This window comes from Lutra lutra, chromosome 15, assembly GCF_902655055.1.
Source record: "Lutra lutra chromosome 15, mLutLut1.2, whole genome shotgun sequence".
Lineage (NCBI taxonomy): Eukaryota > Metazoa > Chordata > Mammalia > Carnivora > Mustelidae > Lutra > Lutra lutra.
In genome coordinates this window covers 29,288,580-29,304,562 of record NC_062292.1, presented here as the reverse complement: position 1 = coordinate 29,304,562, position 15,983 = coordinate 29,288,580, and the positions used below count along the sequence as shown (strand labels likewise).

Below are 15,983 nucleotides of genomic sequence, written 5' to 3'. Positions count from 1 at the left end.
CAATAACATGACCTATTTTTAACCTGTCACAGCTGGTAGAGGACAAGGTGTGTTCCACAACCAGAGCTGGGACTGTAGGAGGAAATCTAGTCTTAAATGCTTTCAAAGGGTGCTAGCTGGATTTCATCTCATGACAGAGGTACATTTTTTTAAAAAGATTTTCTTTTGAGAGAGAGAGCGAGCGAGCAAGTGCGTGCACGCAGGAGCAGGGGCAAGGACAGAGGGGGAAGGAGACTCCCCACTGAGCAAGGAGCTCAATGCAGGAGGGATCGATCCCGGGATGCCAGGATTGTGACCTGAGCCAAAGGCAGATGCTTAATGACTAAGCCACCCAAGCATCCCTGTAAATACATTTTAAAAGGAAAAATGCAGTTTTACAGGTTAAGATGACTACTAAATATTCAATTTACCACTATGAATTAAAACTTTTTTTTTTGAGCAGCAAAGCAAGGTTTACTGAGCGATAGTAAAGTAACAGTACAAAACTCCCAAAGAGGGAGGGGACCCAAGAGGGTTGCCCAAATCAAAACTTTTCCTTTGGATAAATATCTTTTTTTTTTTTTTTAATTTCTTTATTAGAGAGAGAGAGAGACAATGAAAGAGAAAGAGCATGAGTGGAGAAAAGGTCAGCGGGAGAAGCAGACTCCCTGCCGAGCAGGGACTCAGACTGATGTAGGACTCAATCCCGGGACTCCAGGATCATGACCTGAGCTGAAGGGAGTTGCTTAACCCACTGAGCCACTAGGCACCCCAAATATCTTCTGAAAATGTATTAAGCTACTTCCTATCATCTTAAACAGGAATAAATTACACCCAGTGCTGTATGTTGCTCACTTAGAGCCCTGGTCGGGCTCTGCACTGAGTGGGGTGTCTGCTGGAGAGTCTCTCTCCCTCTCCCTCTGCCCCCACCCCCACCAGCACTCTCTGAAATATATAAATCTTGGAAAAAAAAAAAAAACACAAAAAATAAGGTGTTAACTGTAATGCTGTTGAATTCAGTTATGACAAAAAAAAAAAATCCCATCAACATAAACAGCAGCATTCTCACCTGCCCCCTGGAAATAATAAGCCACCTAGGAGCCAGAGACAATATGCATGTCTCCATAAGATCTACCACATAGTGCAGGAGACAGAGTCATGATATGTGGCATAATGTTCGAGAAGCTCGAGGGAAACAATAGCAAAGGGGGTGTCAGACCAGGGGGTAAGGGTGGGGAGAGGGGCTGAGTTTACAGTGGAGTTTGCTCAAAACCTCGGTATAACCAGGGCAAGAGGAATGTTGCTGTGATGGACAGGTGGCTCCTTTCAAAGGGACAGCCAGACAGAAGCAGCAGCTCCCTGCCCCCCCGAACTCCTAGTATGGATACCTGCTCACACCAGCAGGTCTGAACAACTGGAGTAAGAAGTGGGGAATCTGGGGGCACCTGGGTGGCATAGTCAGTTAAGTGTAAGATTCTTGATTCTGGCTGAGGTCACAATCTCAGGGTCGTGAGTCAAGTCCTGCATCAGGCTCTGCACTCAGTCTGCTTGAAATTCTCTCTTCCCTTCTCTCTCTGCCCTTCCCCCTGCTTGCACGCTCTCTATCTCTAAAAAAATAAGTAGTCTTTAAAAGTAAATAAAAGATAAAAGGAAGCGGGGATCCAAGGGCAGTGGGACACGTGACTCCGTAAGGCAAAAAAGCACGAGGACTGGGGCTGCACAGGAATAAAGTATGCTGTGTCCTCGAACTTCACCTTTTCTTTTCTTGCTCTTCCTTTTCTATTTTGTGGGATGCGACGTACGTTGAAAAGAGATGGCAACAGCGATGTAGGAGCTTGACAAATTCTAGCATGGCCTCCTCCCTAGACATGCTCCCCAGGGCTGCCCATTCTCTCCTGCAGGGAAGAACAAGGAAAGTCATTACCTCCTCTTCCTAAGAGAGTAAGACTATGATTTAATTTCAACCTAAATGTGAACAATTCTCAATGACTAATGACAATGACAACTCAGTGACAACTGAGTCTCAATGACAACTAAGATGCAGAATGATTCTACCATCAGCAAAGGGCTCCAAACTCGAGTTTCAACAAGTATGCACGACTGATACACTGAATTAGAAGCGTCACACACAAGCCACACTCACTGCCGGAAACTATGCTTCGCTGCTGCTCATTCCCATACGAGCAAAAGGGTACCCGAGTCTGACCTTCCTCCTATCACATTTTAGTCTTAACTGAATACAGCTCTCAGGGCATTGTTTTCTATCACAACTCTGTTCGTCCCAGTAAGAAAATCAGTGACTGTGTATTTTAAGTGGCTGCTTTTAATGTCACTTAGGAAGAATCAAATGAAGTTGTCCTTGTCTTATGTTCATAATCAGACGAGTAAACTTCTTCCACATTATTTACCCATAAACATCTCCAAGCCAAAAACAGATACACATCTGAAGATTCCAGACACTGCAAGCAAAAATGGCTGTTTCAGTCTTCCTCTACGCTAAGGAACCAGCTGTCTGCATCTTAAACCAATTCACTTCGCGCTCTTCTCAACACTACTCTCACTAAGGTCATTATACAACAAAACACAGTTACCTCCTGTCATTCCCCAACACATCAAAGAATCCAACCTCAGGACAAGTGTCTGGATTATATGGACCCATAAGAACCTGCTTATGCAGTGCCACAAGCTTCAGTTTTTCCTCATAAGTTGGATGAAAGGCTTTGCCGTCTTTTTCTGTAAGATAAAGAAACATGAAAACAATTAGAATTGGCAAAAAACTATTTTTCGGTGTTCTATCCTGAAGGTCCCCTATAAGGAAACATCACACACTCCCTGTGATGGATACAAATCTTATGGTGACATTTGTATTTCAAATATTAAATTTTAATAGTTGGAGCCTAAGACAGAAACCCTTTATGCAGGGATTTTTTTTTTTCGCCCATGAAGCCAAGCACCGACATTCATGTTCAAACTTCTACTGAGAAACCCATCTGTCAAGCTAACAGTCAGATACACAAACTGTTCTGCTGACATCTTCTACACATATCGGAAATTGTGTAACAATCGTTTTCTAAAAGTTTAAGAAATAATTTTGTATCAGTCACTTTTAAGATGATCACGCCTAAGAGGTGATGCGTACCTTGAAAGGCCACAAACTGCAGTGTGATGCGGTGAAGGGACTCTAAAATGAGAGGTCAACCTCCTCTCAGACCTTTCCTATCTGTGACACCCCTGAAGCTCTCAGTCACTGCTCCTCCCAAGGTAATGGGACAGCAGCAATGACAGCTATCAGAGCCTTCTCCTTCCTCCACAGCATGCTTGGCTCTGGCAGGTTTCCAATTGGCAATGGAAGTGAAGCCTGCTCTGACCTGTGAAGACTGGGCTGCCACTCAAAGCTGCATAGAAATGGGAGCTGGTAACATGGGAAATCCTTAGAGAACAGTGCTGCTTCTCTGATAAATGGTAGCATTAATTATTGACTGGTTCTAATAAAAGAGACTGCCACTTAAAGAAAAAAAGGTAGTACATATTGCCTACATATTTTATCCATGCATAAAGTAGTCACCAAAATAAAATCACTGATGAGACAAGAATGTGGGTTTAAAGGTTATGAACAGGAAACTCGGAGGAAAAAAAAAAAGAGAAGTTGCCAAGGAGCATCCCAAGATCCTAGACCTCACAAGTCAAGGAAATTCGAACGGTCTTCCATTACATACCAAAACCTCTGCCGTCACATAGCTCAAACAAAGTCAGGTAACATCGAGAGCGGGTAAGAATGGCGCAAAGAGGTACCCACTCTCCCATACTAATTTGAAAGTATACACTGTTAGTTATCTTGGAAGGCAATTTAGCAATTTATCTCAACACTAAAAATGTGCACACCCCATGACCCAGTCACTCCAATTCTTGTGATCCACCCATGATCTGTCCTGAATACACAGAGGCAGAGGGATACAGTGGTTTTCTTGCTATCGTAAACAATTTACAAAGTTCCTCAATAAAGAAACTGCTAAATATAATGTGATATATTCAGACTGTGGTATAAATGAAGCAATTATAGGAAATACTAAGTGACAAAGCAAGTTGCAGAAAACAATACAGGCACAGCACACAACCTATGCCATCCATTCAAGCACTCCCCGACCACATGCTTTAACATCTCTAAAATCAGATTCACTTGACAGTCCAGTATTCTACAGTTAAAAGAGCAGTTTTCCTTTCTTAATAATAGCATGTACAATAATAGTGATTCTTAGAATTGACAAAACACAGCACATAAACACACCTACACGTGTATTCCCCAGAGACCCTTACATGAAGGTAGATGCAAATAGCAAAATCTGGGAGTCACACAACAGGAGACTAAAGGAGTCTCTCTGAGAACTGAAGCCTTACTTGTGACATCCAAACCTTTCCAGGGCAAAGGTGTGGAAGAACAAACCCAACTGTTAAGAGTGAATGCCTGCCTCTAGGGAAAGGACTGGCAAAATGACTGGACGGGGACCGAAAGAGGAGTTTCCTTCCCATTTATGTATGCTTGAATTGTTTTTCTGCCAGAACAAACTCATGCAATACTTAGCAAAAATAAATATTAAGAAAAGACAAACCTGTGGCACTGACCTTACCTGATAAAAATTGAAACAATTCAGCAACCTGTTGGACCTGCCATCTGTCTTTGCTACTGAGCAAACAGTATCACTAGACAATTAACATCAAGGGCAGTAACTTCCTCTAAAGTTTTTTGAACAGGATTATCATAGCTCTGTATTTACTAAGAAAAGGCGACTACCACTTCAAAATCCAACTCTTAGAATGCTATTTCACTTAATGGACAGTATAAAAAGTATTTTTACTTTCATACTTTCAACTTAATACATATTGAGCCCGAGTGTAAATTCACTGCCGTCATGTAACTTACAAATTATTGAGGTTTAATTAAAAATTTATAATACGGGGGCGCCTGGGTGGCTCAGTGGGTTAAGCTGCTGCCTTCGGCTCAGGTCGTGATCTCGGGGTCCTGGGATCGAGCCCCGCATCAGGCTCTCTGCTCGGCGGGGAGCCTGCTTCCTCCTCTCTCTCTGCCTGCCTCTCTGCCTGCCTGTGATCTCTCTCTGTCAAATAAATAAATAAAATCTTTTAAAAAAAAAAAAAAAATATATATATATAAAAATTTATAATACGGCAATACCGTAAACAGCTGTAGCTAGGTGCACGTTTTTTTTTTAAAGGTTTATTTATTTGACAGAGAGACAGCAAGAGAGGGAACACAAGTTGGGGGAGTGGGAGAAGCAGGCTTCCTGCTAAGCAGGGACCCTGATGCGGGGCTCGATCCCAGGACCCAGGGATCATGACCCCAGCCGAAGGCAGAAGCTCAACGACTGAGCCACTCAGATGCTCCCAGGTGCATATTTCAGGTAGATATTTACTGTAAACAAAGTACAACAGTTACACTGGGATAAAGAAAATATTTTATCTTTTAAAAGATTTTATTTGAGAGAGAGAAAGCACAAGCAGGGAGCCGGCCCAGAGAGCAGCAGACCCCTCACTGAGAGGAGAGCCCCACACAAGGCAGCAGACGCCCCACTGAGCAGACACTCCCCCCACCCCCATGAGGGGCTCAATGGGAGGACCCTGAGATCAGGACCTGAGCAGAAGGCAGATGCCCAACTGAAAAGATTATTTCAGAGCTTACTTCTGATCTTGGAAGAAAACAGATCAAAAGATAATGAAGTTGGGCGCCTGGGTGGCTCAGTGGGTTAAGCCTCTGCCTTCGGCTCAGGTCATGATCTCAGGGTCCTGGGATCGAGGCCCGCATCGGGCTCTCTGCTCAGCGGGGAGCCTGCTTTCTCCTCTCTCTCTCTATGTCTGCCTCTCTGCATACTTGTGATCTCTCTCTCTGTTTCAAATAAATAAATAAAATCTTTAAAAAAAAAAAAAAAGATAATGAAGTAGGGGCACCTGGGTGGGTCAGCAGGCTAAAGCCTCTGCCTTTGGCTCAGGTGTGATCCCAGGGTCCTAGGATTGAGCCCTGCCTCGGGCTCCCTGCTCAGCAGGGAGCCTGCTTCCTCCTCTCTCTGCCTGCTTCTCTACTTGTGATCTCGATCTCTCAAATAAATAAATAAAATCTTAAAAAAAAAAATTACAGTTAATGGGGCACCTGGGTGGCACAGCTGGTTGAGTGTCTGACTCCTGATTTCAGCTCAGGTCATGATCTCAGGGTCTTGGGATCGAGCCCCATGTCAGCTTGTGCTGGGGGTGGAACCTGCTTTAGATTCCCTCTTTCTCCCAACCCCCAACCAGGAGCCCCATTCTCTCTCCCCCTCCCTGTTTGCCCCTATACTCCCTTTCTCTAAACTCATTCATTAATTTAAAATTACAGTTAAGATTTTTTCTTATAAAACTAGCTACTTAGAACCCTATTGCTAAAATGTGTAAAACAGGGGTGCCTGGGTGGCTCAGTGGGTTAAAGTCTCTGCCTTCGGCTCGGGTCATGATCCCAGGGTCCTGGAATCGAGCCCCGCATTGGGCTCTCTGCTCAGCGGGGAGCCGGCTTCCCCATCTCTCTCTCTCTGCCTGCCTCTCTGCCTACTTGTGATCTCTGTCAAATAAATCAATAAAATCTTTAAAAAAAATAAAAAATAAAAAAAATAAAATGTGTAAAACAATAGTGGCTACTTTGGGCTACCATTTACCAAAAAGCCTTTCCTTAATTTTGAAGATGTGCATAACCATCCTTAACCATCTTCCTTTACTTTGTACAAATTAACTACCAAAACTTTTCTTGTACTAATTGTCACAGGTAATTATCAGAAACAGCCCAGGGGCACCCGGCTGGTTCAGTCGGTGAGGCATGTGACACACTTGATCTCAGGGTGTCAGCTGGGGTTAAAAACTTAAAAAAAAGGAAAGAAAGAAAGAAAGAAAAGAAACATAGCCCAGAACAATGTTCTTCTCACTTTCACCAACCTGTGATGATTTGAAGAACAGTTCTATTAGATTAGCTGAAATATAAATAAGGAGGCTGGGGTTTTTTTGTTTTTTTTTTTAAGATTTTATTTATTTATTTGACAGACAGAGAGAGACAGACAGACGAACAAGCAGGGGGAATGGCAGGCAGAGGGAGCGAGAAGCCGGCTCCTGCTGAACAAGGAGGACCCTGGGATCATGACCTGGGCTGAAGGCAGCCCTTTAACCGAATGAGCCACCCAGGCACCCAAGAAGGCGTTTTATTTATTTGACAAACAGAGATCACATGTAGGCAGAGAGGCAGAGAAGGGGAAGCAGGCTCCCCGGTGGGCAGAGAGCCTGATGTGGGTCTTGATCCCAGGACCCTGGGACCACAACCCGAGCTGAAGGCAGAGGCCTTAACCCACTGAGCCACCCAGGTGCCCCCAAGAAGGCTTTTTTTTTTTTTTTTTTAAGATTTTATTTATTTGACAGGCAGAGAGGCAGGCAGAGAAAGAAGGAAGCAGGCTCCCTACTGAGCAGAGAGCCCAACGAGGGGCTCGATCCCAGGACTCTGGGACCATGACCTGAGCTGAAAGCAGAGGCTTTAACCTACTGAGCCACCCAGGTGCCCCTCAAGAAGTCTTTTTAAAAAAGATTTTATTTAGGTGCCTCGTTAGCGCAGTAGACAGAGCATCAGTCTCATAAAAAAGATTTTATTTATTCATTTGCCAGAAAGAGACACAGTGAGAGCGGGAACACAAGCAGAGGGAGTGGGGGAGGGAGAAGAAAGCTCCCAGCTGAGCAAGGATCCCAGTGTGGGGCCTTCATCCCAGGACTCTGGGATCATGACCCAAGCCGAAGGCAGATGCTTCACTGACTAAGCCCCCCAGGTGTCCCAGTTTTTGTTTTTTTTTTTTTTAAACAACCAAAAAGGAACTATTCTAACGACATCATTTTATCTGGAGCCTCGTAAAAAGAAATTATGCGCTGGTGACTCAAGAATGAAGGTGTAGTGAGCCTGAAAAATAGGAGGGGCAGAGCCCTTGGCACAAGCTTCCTGCTTTGTTCAGTTGGTATTTTAGGGATTTTTTTTTCCTTGGGGGGGGACGACACCCAGATTCTGTGAAAGTAGTTGCTTTGTCCTAAGTAAATGCAAATAAAGATAAAATCAGGCAGAAACTTCACTCACTGGAAGACCAAACACTTTCCTGCTAAGTCATGTAATATCATGTAACTATAATGTAATATAGGAATTTTCACACCTACATACAAATTCTTATTTGCTGCAGGGAGAGGATTTGAAAACAACAGATAAGAAAAAGAAACCAACAGGTTTTTAGCCTATGACTACACCACAGTTATTTTAATGGGGAGGGGGGAGGGCCCAGAGGGGTTTGGTGAGTAAACAAGGAAACTGTACTCATTAATCAGCAAGGTGTTAGTCTGACCTCCAGCCCTAAAAAGTGACTCATCAATGGGTGAGTTTCAGGATTTCTGAGTGTCATTTTAACATCTGCCCTTTTTATGCCTGATGGAATTAAGAATATACTGCCAATCCATTACGGATTTTTCAAAAGAGGAATGAGTATGTTTTGGGGTGTCTGGTTGGCTCAGACAGCAGAGCATGGACTCCTGATCTCAGGGTTGAGATGGAGCCTCACACTGGGTGCAGAGATTACTTAAAAATAAAATCTTTAGGGGTGCCTGGGTGGCTCAGCAGGTTGGGCATCTGCATTCAGCTCAGATCATGATCCCAGAGTGCTCTCTCTCTCACTTACTCACTCTCTCTCAAATAAATAAATGAATAAATTTTTAAAAAGATTTTATTTACTTATTTGACACAAAGAGAGAGAGAGAGACAGCAAGAGAGGGAACACAAGCAGGGGGAGTGGAAGAGGGAGAAGCAGGCCTCCTGCTGAGTTGAGGGGGACAGGGGTCCGCTGATTCCAGGACCCCGGGATCCTGACGTGAGCTGAGGGCAGAGATGCTTAACGACTGAGCAACTCAAGCGCCCAATAAATAAAATCTTTAAAAGGGGGGCAGTGATACGTTTTAAGTGTTAGTTCTGGTCAAGCAGTCAAATCTGTTTACCACCATGAACCCCAATACCAAGCACCACACTTGGTTCACTGGTACCGCGAAAACCATGCCCAACAAACCTCACTAAAGAAAAAGTTAACTTTCTAGGTCCATTTCTGCAAGAATTAGCAAAACAGTACATCCATTCTTAGGAATTGTACTGGCATTTCCATAGAATCATTTACATACTTGTTAGTTTTAAAAACTGTTCCATTATCTTTAAACTCTATTTATTACTGGATCTTTAAGTTAATCATCATTATTCAGGTTGGGGACAAAATTTATCTAAAACAAAAACAAAAAAAACACAACAATACAAAGAAAATGAAACACACCAAAATGTTAACAATAATAGTTACTTCTGAAAGACTGGATTACAGATTTTTTTTATTCCTTTTTTTTTTTTTAAAGATTTTTTATTTATTTATTTATTTGACAGAGAGAGAGAGAGAGCACAAGCAGGCAGAGAGGCAGGCAGAGAGAGAGGAGGAAGCAGGCTCCCTGCTGAGCAGAGAGCCCGATGCGGGGCTCGATCCCAGGACCCTGAGATCATGACCTGAGCCGAAGGCAGCGGCTTAACCCACTGAGCCACCCAGGCGCCCCTTTTTATTCCTTTTTTATTTTCCCAAATTTTTCTTCAATACGGATATGTACCTTCATATTAAATACATACACACATTTTTTCTTTTAACAAGCATTTTTTAAAAAGTCAAGACAAGGGGCACCTGGGTGGCTCAGGTCATGATCCCAGGGTTCTGGGATGGAGCCCTCCATCGGGCTCCCTGCTCAGCAGGGAGCCTTGCTTCTCCCTTTCCCACTCCCCCTGCTTGTGTTCCCTCAATGGCTATCTCTGTCAAAAAAATTACATTAAAAAAAAAAAATAGAAAGTCAAGACAAGTTGGGCGCCTGTAGGACTCAGTCATTAGAGCATCTGCCTTCGGCTTAGATCACGATCCCTAGGGCCTTGGTATCAAGTCCCAGTTCTGGCTCCCTGCTCAGCGGGGAGTCTGCTTTTCCCTCTGCCCTTGCCTTGTGCTGGCGGGCAGCTCTCTCCCCCGACCCCTATGAAAATAAATAAAATCTTAAAAAAAAAAAAAAAGTCAAGACAATGTATCTTTCAGTCTTTGAGACAGGTTAACAGATCAATTATTCTCCAGAGGAACATACAAAACACAGGAGGGTATGCAGATAATCCCGACCACCCTCAGTACAGGGCAGCCCACACTGTGCTGATGTTCTCAACTTAAAAGAAAACGCAGAAAATGAAAACCCTTCACCATCTACACCAGTAGGTATAAGCTAAAAAATTACATCTATTTTACTCTTCACATAGCTCTGGTTCACATCCCAGGATTCGTTTTCTTTAGTTTTCTGAGTTAGATGAGAATCATTTTCTTCTGAACCATTTTTGGATCTATGAGTATTAAATATGCTTAACAGGAAAGTTATAAATACCATTAACTACATTTAGAAAAGGCCATGCTGAAACTCAAAAATCTTTAACCAGGGCCATATTCCTACAGGAAAGTTCTATTTCAGTCCTGCCAGAAAGTGATAGGCATCATCCCAGGTTCCTGCACTTGCAGTTTACGATTACAAAGTTAAATTTAGGGGCACCTGAGTGGCTCAGTGGGTTAAAGCCTCTGCCTTCGGCTCAGGTCACGATCCCAGGGCCCTGGGATCGAGCCCCGCATCGGGCTCTCTGCTAGGCAGGGAGCCTGCATCCTCCTCTCTGCCTGGCTCTCTGCCTACTTGTGATCTTTCTGTCAAATAAATAAATAAAACCTTAAAAAAAAAAAAAGCACAGTTATATTCAATTTTGGAATTCTGCTTTCCACAGCAACCAAAAAGACAAACGTAAATTATGCTTCGAAAGCAACTGCAGAGCTATTTTTCAGGTACCCACGTGTACAAACACAATAACGAGAAGCAGACAGTGACCAGTTCTACCACCTAAGGGATGCAAAGCAAGTCGTTCTTATTTGAATGGACTGAATTGAGATCGCCTGCTGGCATCAGTCCAGCAACAATTTTTTTAAAAGTTCATTTTCTATAAAACCAAAGACCAATAAAAGCCAGGTTAAAGGAGAGAGATTAATAGGGGTCAGCAAACTGGACCAACTCTGCCCTCAGCTGTTTCTGAAAGATCTGTGAGCAAGAATGGCTTTTTTTTTTTTTTTTTTTTTTAAAGAGGGAAGAAGAGCAGAGGGAGAGGAAGGCAAGAATTTTAAGCAGGCTCCACCAGGCCCAGCCTCGAGCCTGATGCGGGGGTCTAACTCATGAGCCGAAATCAAGAGTCTGATGCTTAACTGACTGCGCCATTCAATCACCCTTAAGGATTGTATTTTTAAGTAACCTCTATACCCGACGTTTAACTCACACCCCCAAGATCAGGAGCTGCACGTTCCGCTGACTGAGCCAGCCAGGCATCCCTGACTTTTATGTTTTCTGAAGGGCGTAAATCAACAACAAAAAGCAAAACTGAACACACAAAAAAAGAATGAACATGAACACAGACCATATGTGACCATTAAAGCCTAAAATACTATCTGGTCCTTTTAGGAAAAGTTTGCTGACTCTGAACTAGAAGTAGTAAGCTCAAAAGCCAGGTATTTTTATTTCTAGGTATTTTTATTCTTTTTAAATCAAATGTAATTAACCGCTTCTTGGTCTTCTGGCTAAGATCAAGTGTAAATCAAATGTAATTAAAGGACAGAAAACAAACTTCTAGCTAAACATGGTGGATTAAATACGCAGTCAGCGCTGATCCTCAAAGAGGCCTCAAAGAAAAGGGACATATAAGGCCATTTAGAGAACCCCGGGGAAGGTTCAGGAAGTGAAGGCTGCAGGTTCTTCAAAAGCTGGAATTTAGGAATGCCTGGGTGGCTCAGTGGGTTAAATAAAGCCTCTGCCTTCAGCTCAGGTCATGATCCCAGGGTCCTGGGATCGAGCGCTGCATCGGGCTCTCTGCTTAGCAGGGAGCCTGCTTCCTCCTCTCTCTGCCTGCCTCTCTGCCTACTTGTGATCTCTGTCAAATAAATAAATAAAATCTTTAAAAAAAAAAAAAAAAGCTGGAATTTAGATGAAGACAAGAATGCTGGCTGAAACTCTTAAGAAGCAGGTACTCCTCCCTCCCACCGTTTGGCAACCCCAAGCATGCAGATGGCCACCGCACCCCAACTTCAGCAGAGGGCTGATGTTTACTGGAGAACCTGAATCATAGATGCTCCAGATGGGAGGACACCAGGCTGGGAGTAAGTGCAGGACTACAAACAGAGAAACATAAGTTTCCCTAGTAAATGGGAAACAACTCCCAGCCATACTCCCTTCTCCTGCCTGGTTCCTGAATGCAGACAACTGAGCCCATGTGCCAGGAAGCAGGCCGGAGTATTTGCAGGAAGAAAAAAACCTCCAGTTACAGATTTGAACCACACTGATGTTTGAGGGCTCCCCTATGCAACCTCTGCCTCTTCACCCTACCGTAAAGGTCTCTGCTCAAGGTTACAATCAGCTGCTCAGTGCCTTACCCTTCTATACGAATGAATACCCCCATGTTACCTGACATTTGAGAAAGCTTCCAACATGGAAAAAAAGTCTAAAATTTTAAAGTTTGTTTGTTTGTTTGTTTAATTTATTTGAGAGAGAGAGACTGTGTGTGTGTGTGTGTGTGTGTGTGTGTGTGTGTGTGCAAGAGCAGGGGGTGCAGAGGGAGAGAGAATCTCAAGCAGACTCCATGCTGAGTGTGGAGCCTGATGCAGGGCTGGATTCCATGAACCTGAGATTGTAACTGGAGCCAAAACTAAGAGTCAGACGCCCAACCAACTGAGCCCCACCCAGGTCCCCCTAAAAGAAAATTTTAAAATAAAACATAAAACTAAATTTGCATTTAATATCCTCAGAGACAGAAACTGATGTGGCCATTAAGCAAAACAAGGCACCAGGAAGAAAGAGAACTTAGAGAATAAAAAAATCTTGGAAACGTAAAAACAAATTTTTAAAAACCTTTCATAGGCTGGAAAATAGAGTTGAGACTATCTCCTAAAAGGCAGCAAAAAGACAAAGATGGAAAACGTAACAGAATTAAAGTTCAATTCAGAAGATCCAATACCCGATATTAACAGTATCAGAGTGTGAAGAGAGGAAAAAAGAGGGGAAATGATCATGAAATAATTCAAGAAAATTTCCCAGAAATGAAGGATCCAGGTTTAGAGACTAGAAGGACTACTGAACTTTGAACATAATTGTTCAAAAAAATTAAATAAACAGTGAACACTAGAAGATAAAAAAAAATTCTAAAAACTTCTAGGAAGAAAAACAGGTGACATACACAGGACCAGGAATAAGAAAGACTACAGACATCTTTTCTTTTTTTTAAGACTTTATTTATTTGACAAGAGGGAGAGATAGAGAAAGAGAACATAATCAAGGGGAGCGGAAAAGGGAGAAGCAGGATTCCCACTGAGCAGGGAGCCCAGTGCAGAGCTCAATCCCAGGACCCTGAGATCATGACACAAGCCAAAGGCAGTTGCTTAAACAACTAAGCCACCCAGGCACCCCAAGACTACAGACATCTTAAGAGTATGAATACTGAAAACTAGAAAACAATGGACTAATACCATGAAATTCTGGGGGGACCCCTTTTGAACTTTTGACCTCCAGAACTGTGAGACAGCGTGTGTAGTCTGAAGCCACTAAATTTGTGGCGGATTGTTACAGCAGTAATAGGAAACTAAGGCAATACACAAAACACATTTTTTCCAAGCAACTAAAAATAGAAATGGCTTCTAAATTATGTTCTTATTAAATTCAACAGTACTTAATTTTACAGTTCTAATAAGGCAGCATAATTTGATAATAGTATTATAATCAGTTACCAAGCCCAAAGCTCTGAAAGACTGACGTTAAGTCCCTTCCACCTGACATTAATTATACAAAGGGTTTTTAGTCTCACGCCTCAAATGTTGGAGTAAGTTTACACAGAAACTGTATTTTTCTCTTCTCTCTGGAGAGTAAGGTAGAGGATGTAAGGAAGTATTTCATTGTCCCTTCTATGGTCTGTGTTTGAGGAAATGAAGTCATACAATCTGCGAGTCAGAGAAGCTATTCACCGTCAGTGACTGAACTGCCAACCGAAGCCCGAATCCCCTCTGCATCTCCACGTGGCCTATAATAACCTGTTACTGCACACACAGTGTAAAAAAGACGCCTATGACGACATCAGTAACCTCAAGTAGGAGAAAGGGAAAAGCACAGAGTTTCTGTATGCCATGGAAGTTACCAGTTTAACCTAATATAGCTATAAACTATTCTATGTAAGCTTCATGGTAACCACAAAGAAAAAACCTGCAGCAGATACAAAGAAAATTAAAAAAAAAAAAAAAAAAAGGAATCAAAGCCTAACCACTTTGCCATTGCTAACTTACGCTTGAGCAGGTCCAGGGGATGGGAACATTCTAGTACATTTCTGCATGGCTGTGGTTTTGAGTTCTTTATTCTGACTTAACCTCTCACATTTCCATCCACAGGGTCTATTTCCAGTCTTCAGCATTAAGTAAAACACACTTAACCAATAAGACCTCAAAAGCCACAAAATACCCATCACCTTTGCCCGGAGTTCTCTACTCCGGGCTGAGCATCGGTAGCTCATTCCCTCGCATCTCCCGAAGACCTGCATTTACATCCCTGCATGGATAAGTACACAATCGGGACTACTCATTTAACCTTTCTGAGCCCCAGTTTTGGTACCAATAAAATGGTGGTACCTTCCCCCATTCTTGTGAGGGTTAGATAAAACGTGTTCCAAAGTCCTGGTGGAGCGCCCGCATGGAGCAGATGCCAACCGTGCAGTCGCCAGCACAGATGTGAATTCCTGCACCCAGACCACTTCTGGACCAGCTCCACTTATCTTTAACCCCACAGGACGATGCCTCAAATTGAAAACATTATCCAGGGACTGTCTGATCTGTGCAGAGGAGAGAGCAAGACCATCTCTCTCCTCCCTCATCCTAGATACCGTATTTCCACCAAACCAGTCTAAGATCAAACCTGTTTGCTCTCACGGCCCTAACACACTGCTGACTCAAAGAATATACTTCGAGTAAAATCCATCTTTTAGAAATATTAAAATTAAAACCACATCTCTTCCATGCTGGAATGAGAAAAATTCGATTGATAAATTTTTATATTACTTGTAAGAAAGTATAACACAATGCGGTATTTCTGAGTCAACGACTATAATACATTGGCCTAGCTTGTACCAAGTACTTAATAAAAGCTCACTCCTCCCCCCAATTAATTCCACACACCCTGTAATAAATTCCTGGTAATCTTTCCTCCTTAACAACATAAGCAGAATACCAACGGCCAGGGCACTTGGCTAAGAATTTATATATACAATTTCCTGTAGCTCTTCCAACAACCCTTGAGTAAAGGAAGGCACTGAATTTAAGAAACTGAGCGGCAGAACTAGAAAAAGGACCCTAGACAGGGTTGACTCCAGAGCTCAACTTCCTAAATCCTGAGCCAGAACGGATCTCACGTAGCGAACAGACAAAAGCACAGTCGTCCTCCCCTATCCATGAGGGATCCATTCCAAGGCCTACCGTGGATGCCTGAAACCGTGGATGGTACCAAACCTGATACCTAGTGTGCTTTCTCCTACATCTATCTACGATAAAGCTGAATTTATAAAATTAGGCACAGTAAGACAGGAGTAATTAAACAGTAACATACTCTGTAATAAAAGTTAAGTGAATGTGGTCTCTCTCAAGATATCTTACTGTCCTGTCCTCACCCTTATTACCGCAGATGATAAAATGCTTCCATGACAGATGAGACGCCGTGAGGTGAGGACGCCAGATGTGTGACCCAGTGTTAGGCTACTACCCATCTTCTGACATTCGGTCAGGAGGCGATCACCGGCTTCTGGACTGCAGCTAACCACCAGGAAGAGCGAAAGCACGGATAAGGGGGAAACT

The 15,983-nt window shown here is 43.0% G+C and overlaps 1 protein-coding gene across 2 annotated transcripts in view; it reads right to left on the bottom strand.

The window, feature by feature from the left end:
- The window catches only part of ACBD3 (acyl-CoA binding domain containing 3), a 38,320-nt gene that overhangs the window by 15,152 nt on the left and 7,185 nt on the right, over nt 1–15,983 (bottom strand). For both annotated transcript variants that reach the window (XM_047704760.1, XM_047704761.1), the window contains exons 2-3: nt 2,571–2,712; nt 1,734–1,874 (exon numbers count right to left, since the gene is read on the bottom strand). In XM_047704760.1, coding sequence (XP_047560716.1) covers nt 1,734–1,874; nt 2,571–2,712 — 283 coding nt within the window. The remainder of the gene's footprint in view (nt 1–1,733; nt 1,875–2,570; nt 2,713–15,983) is intronic.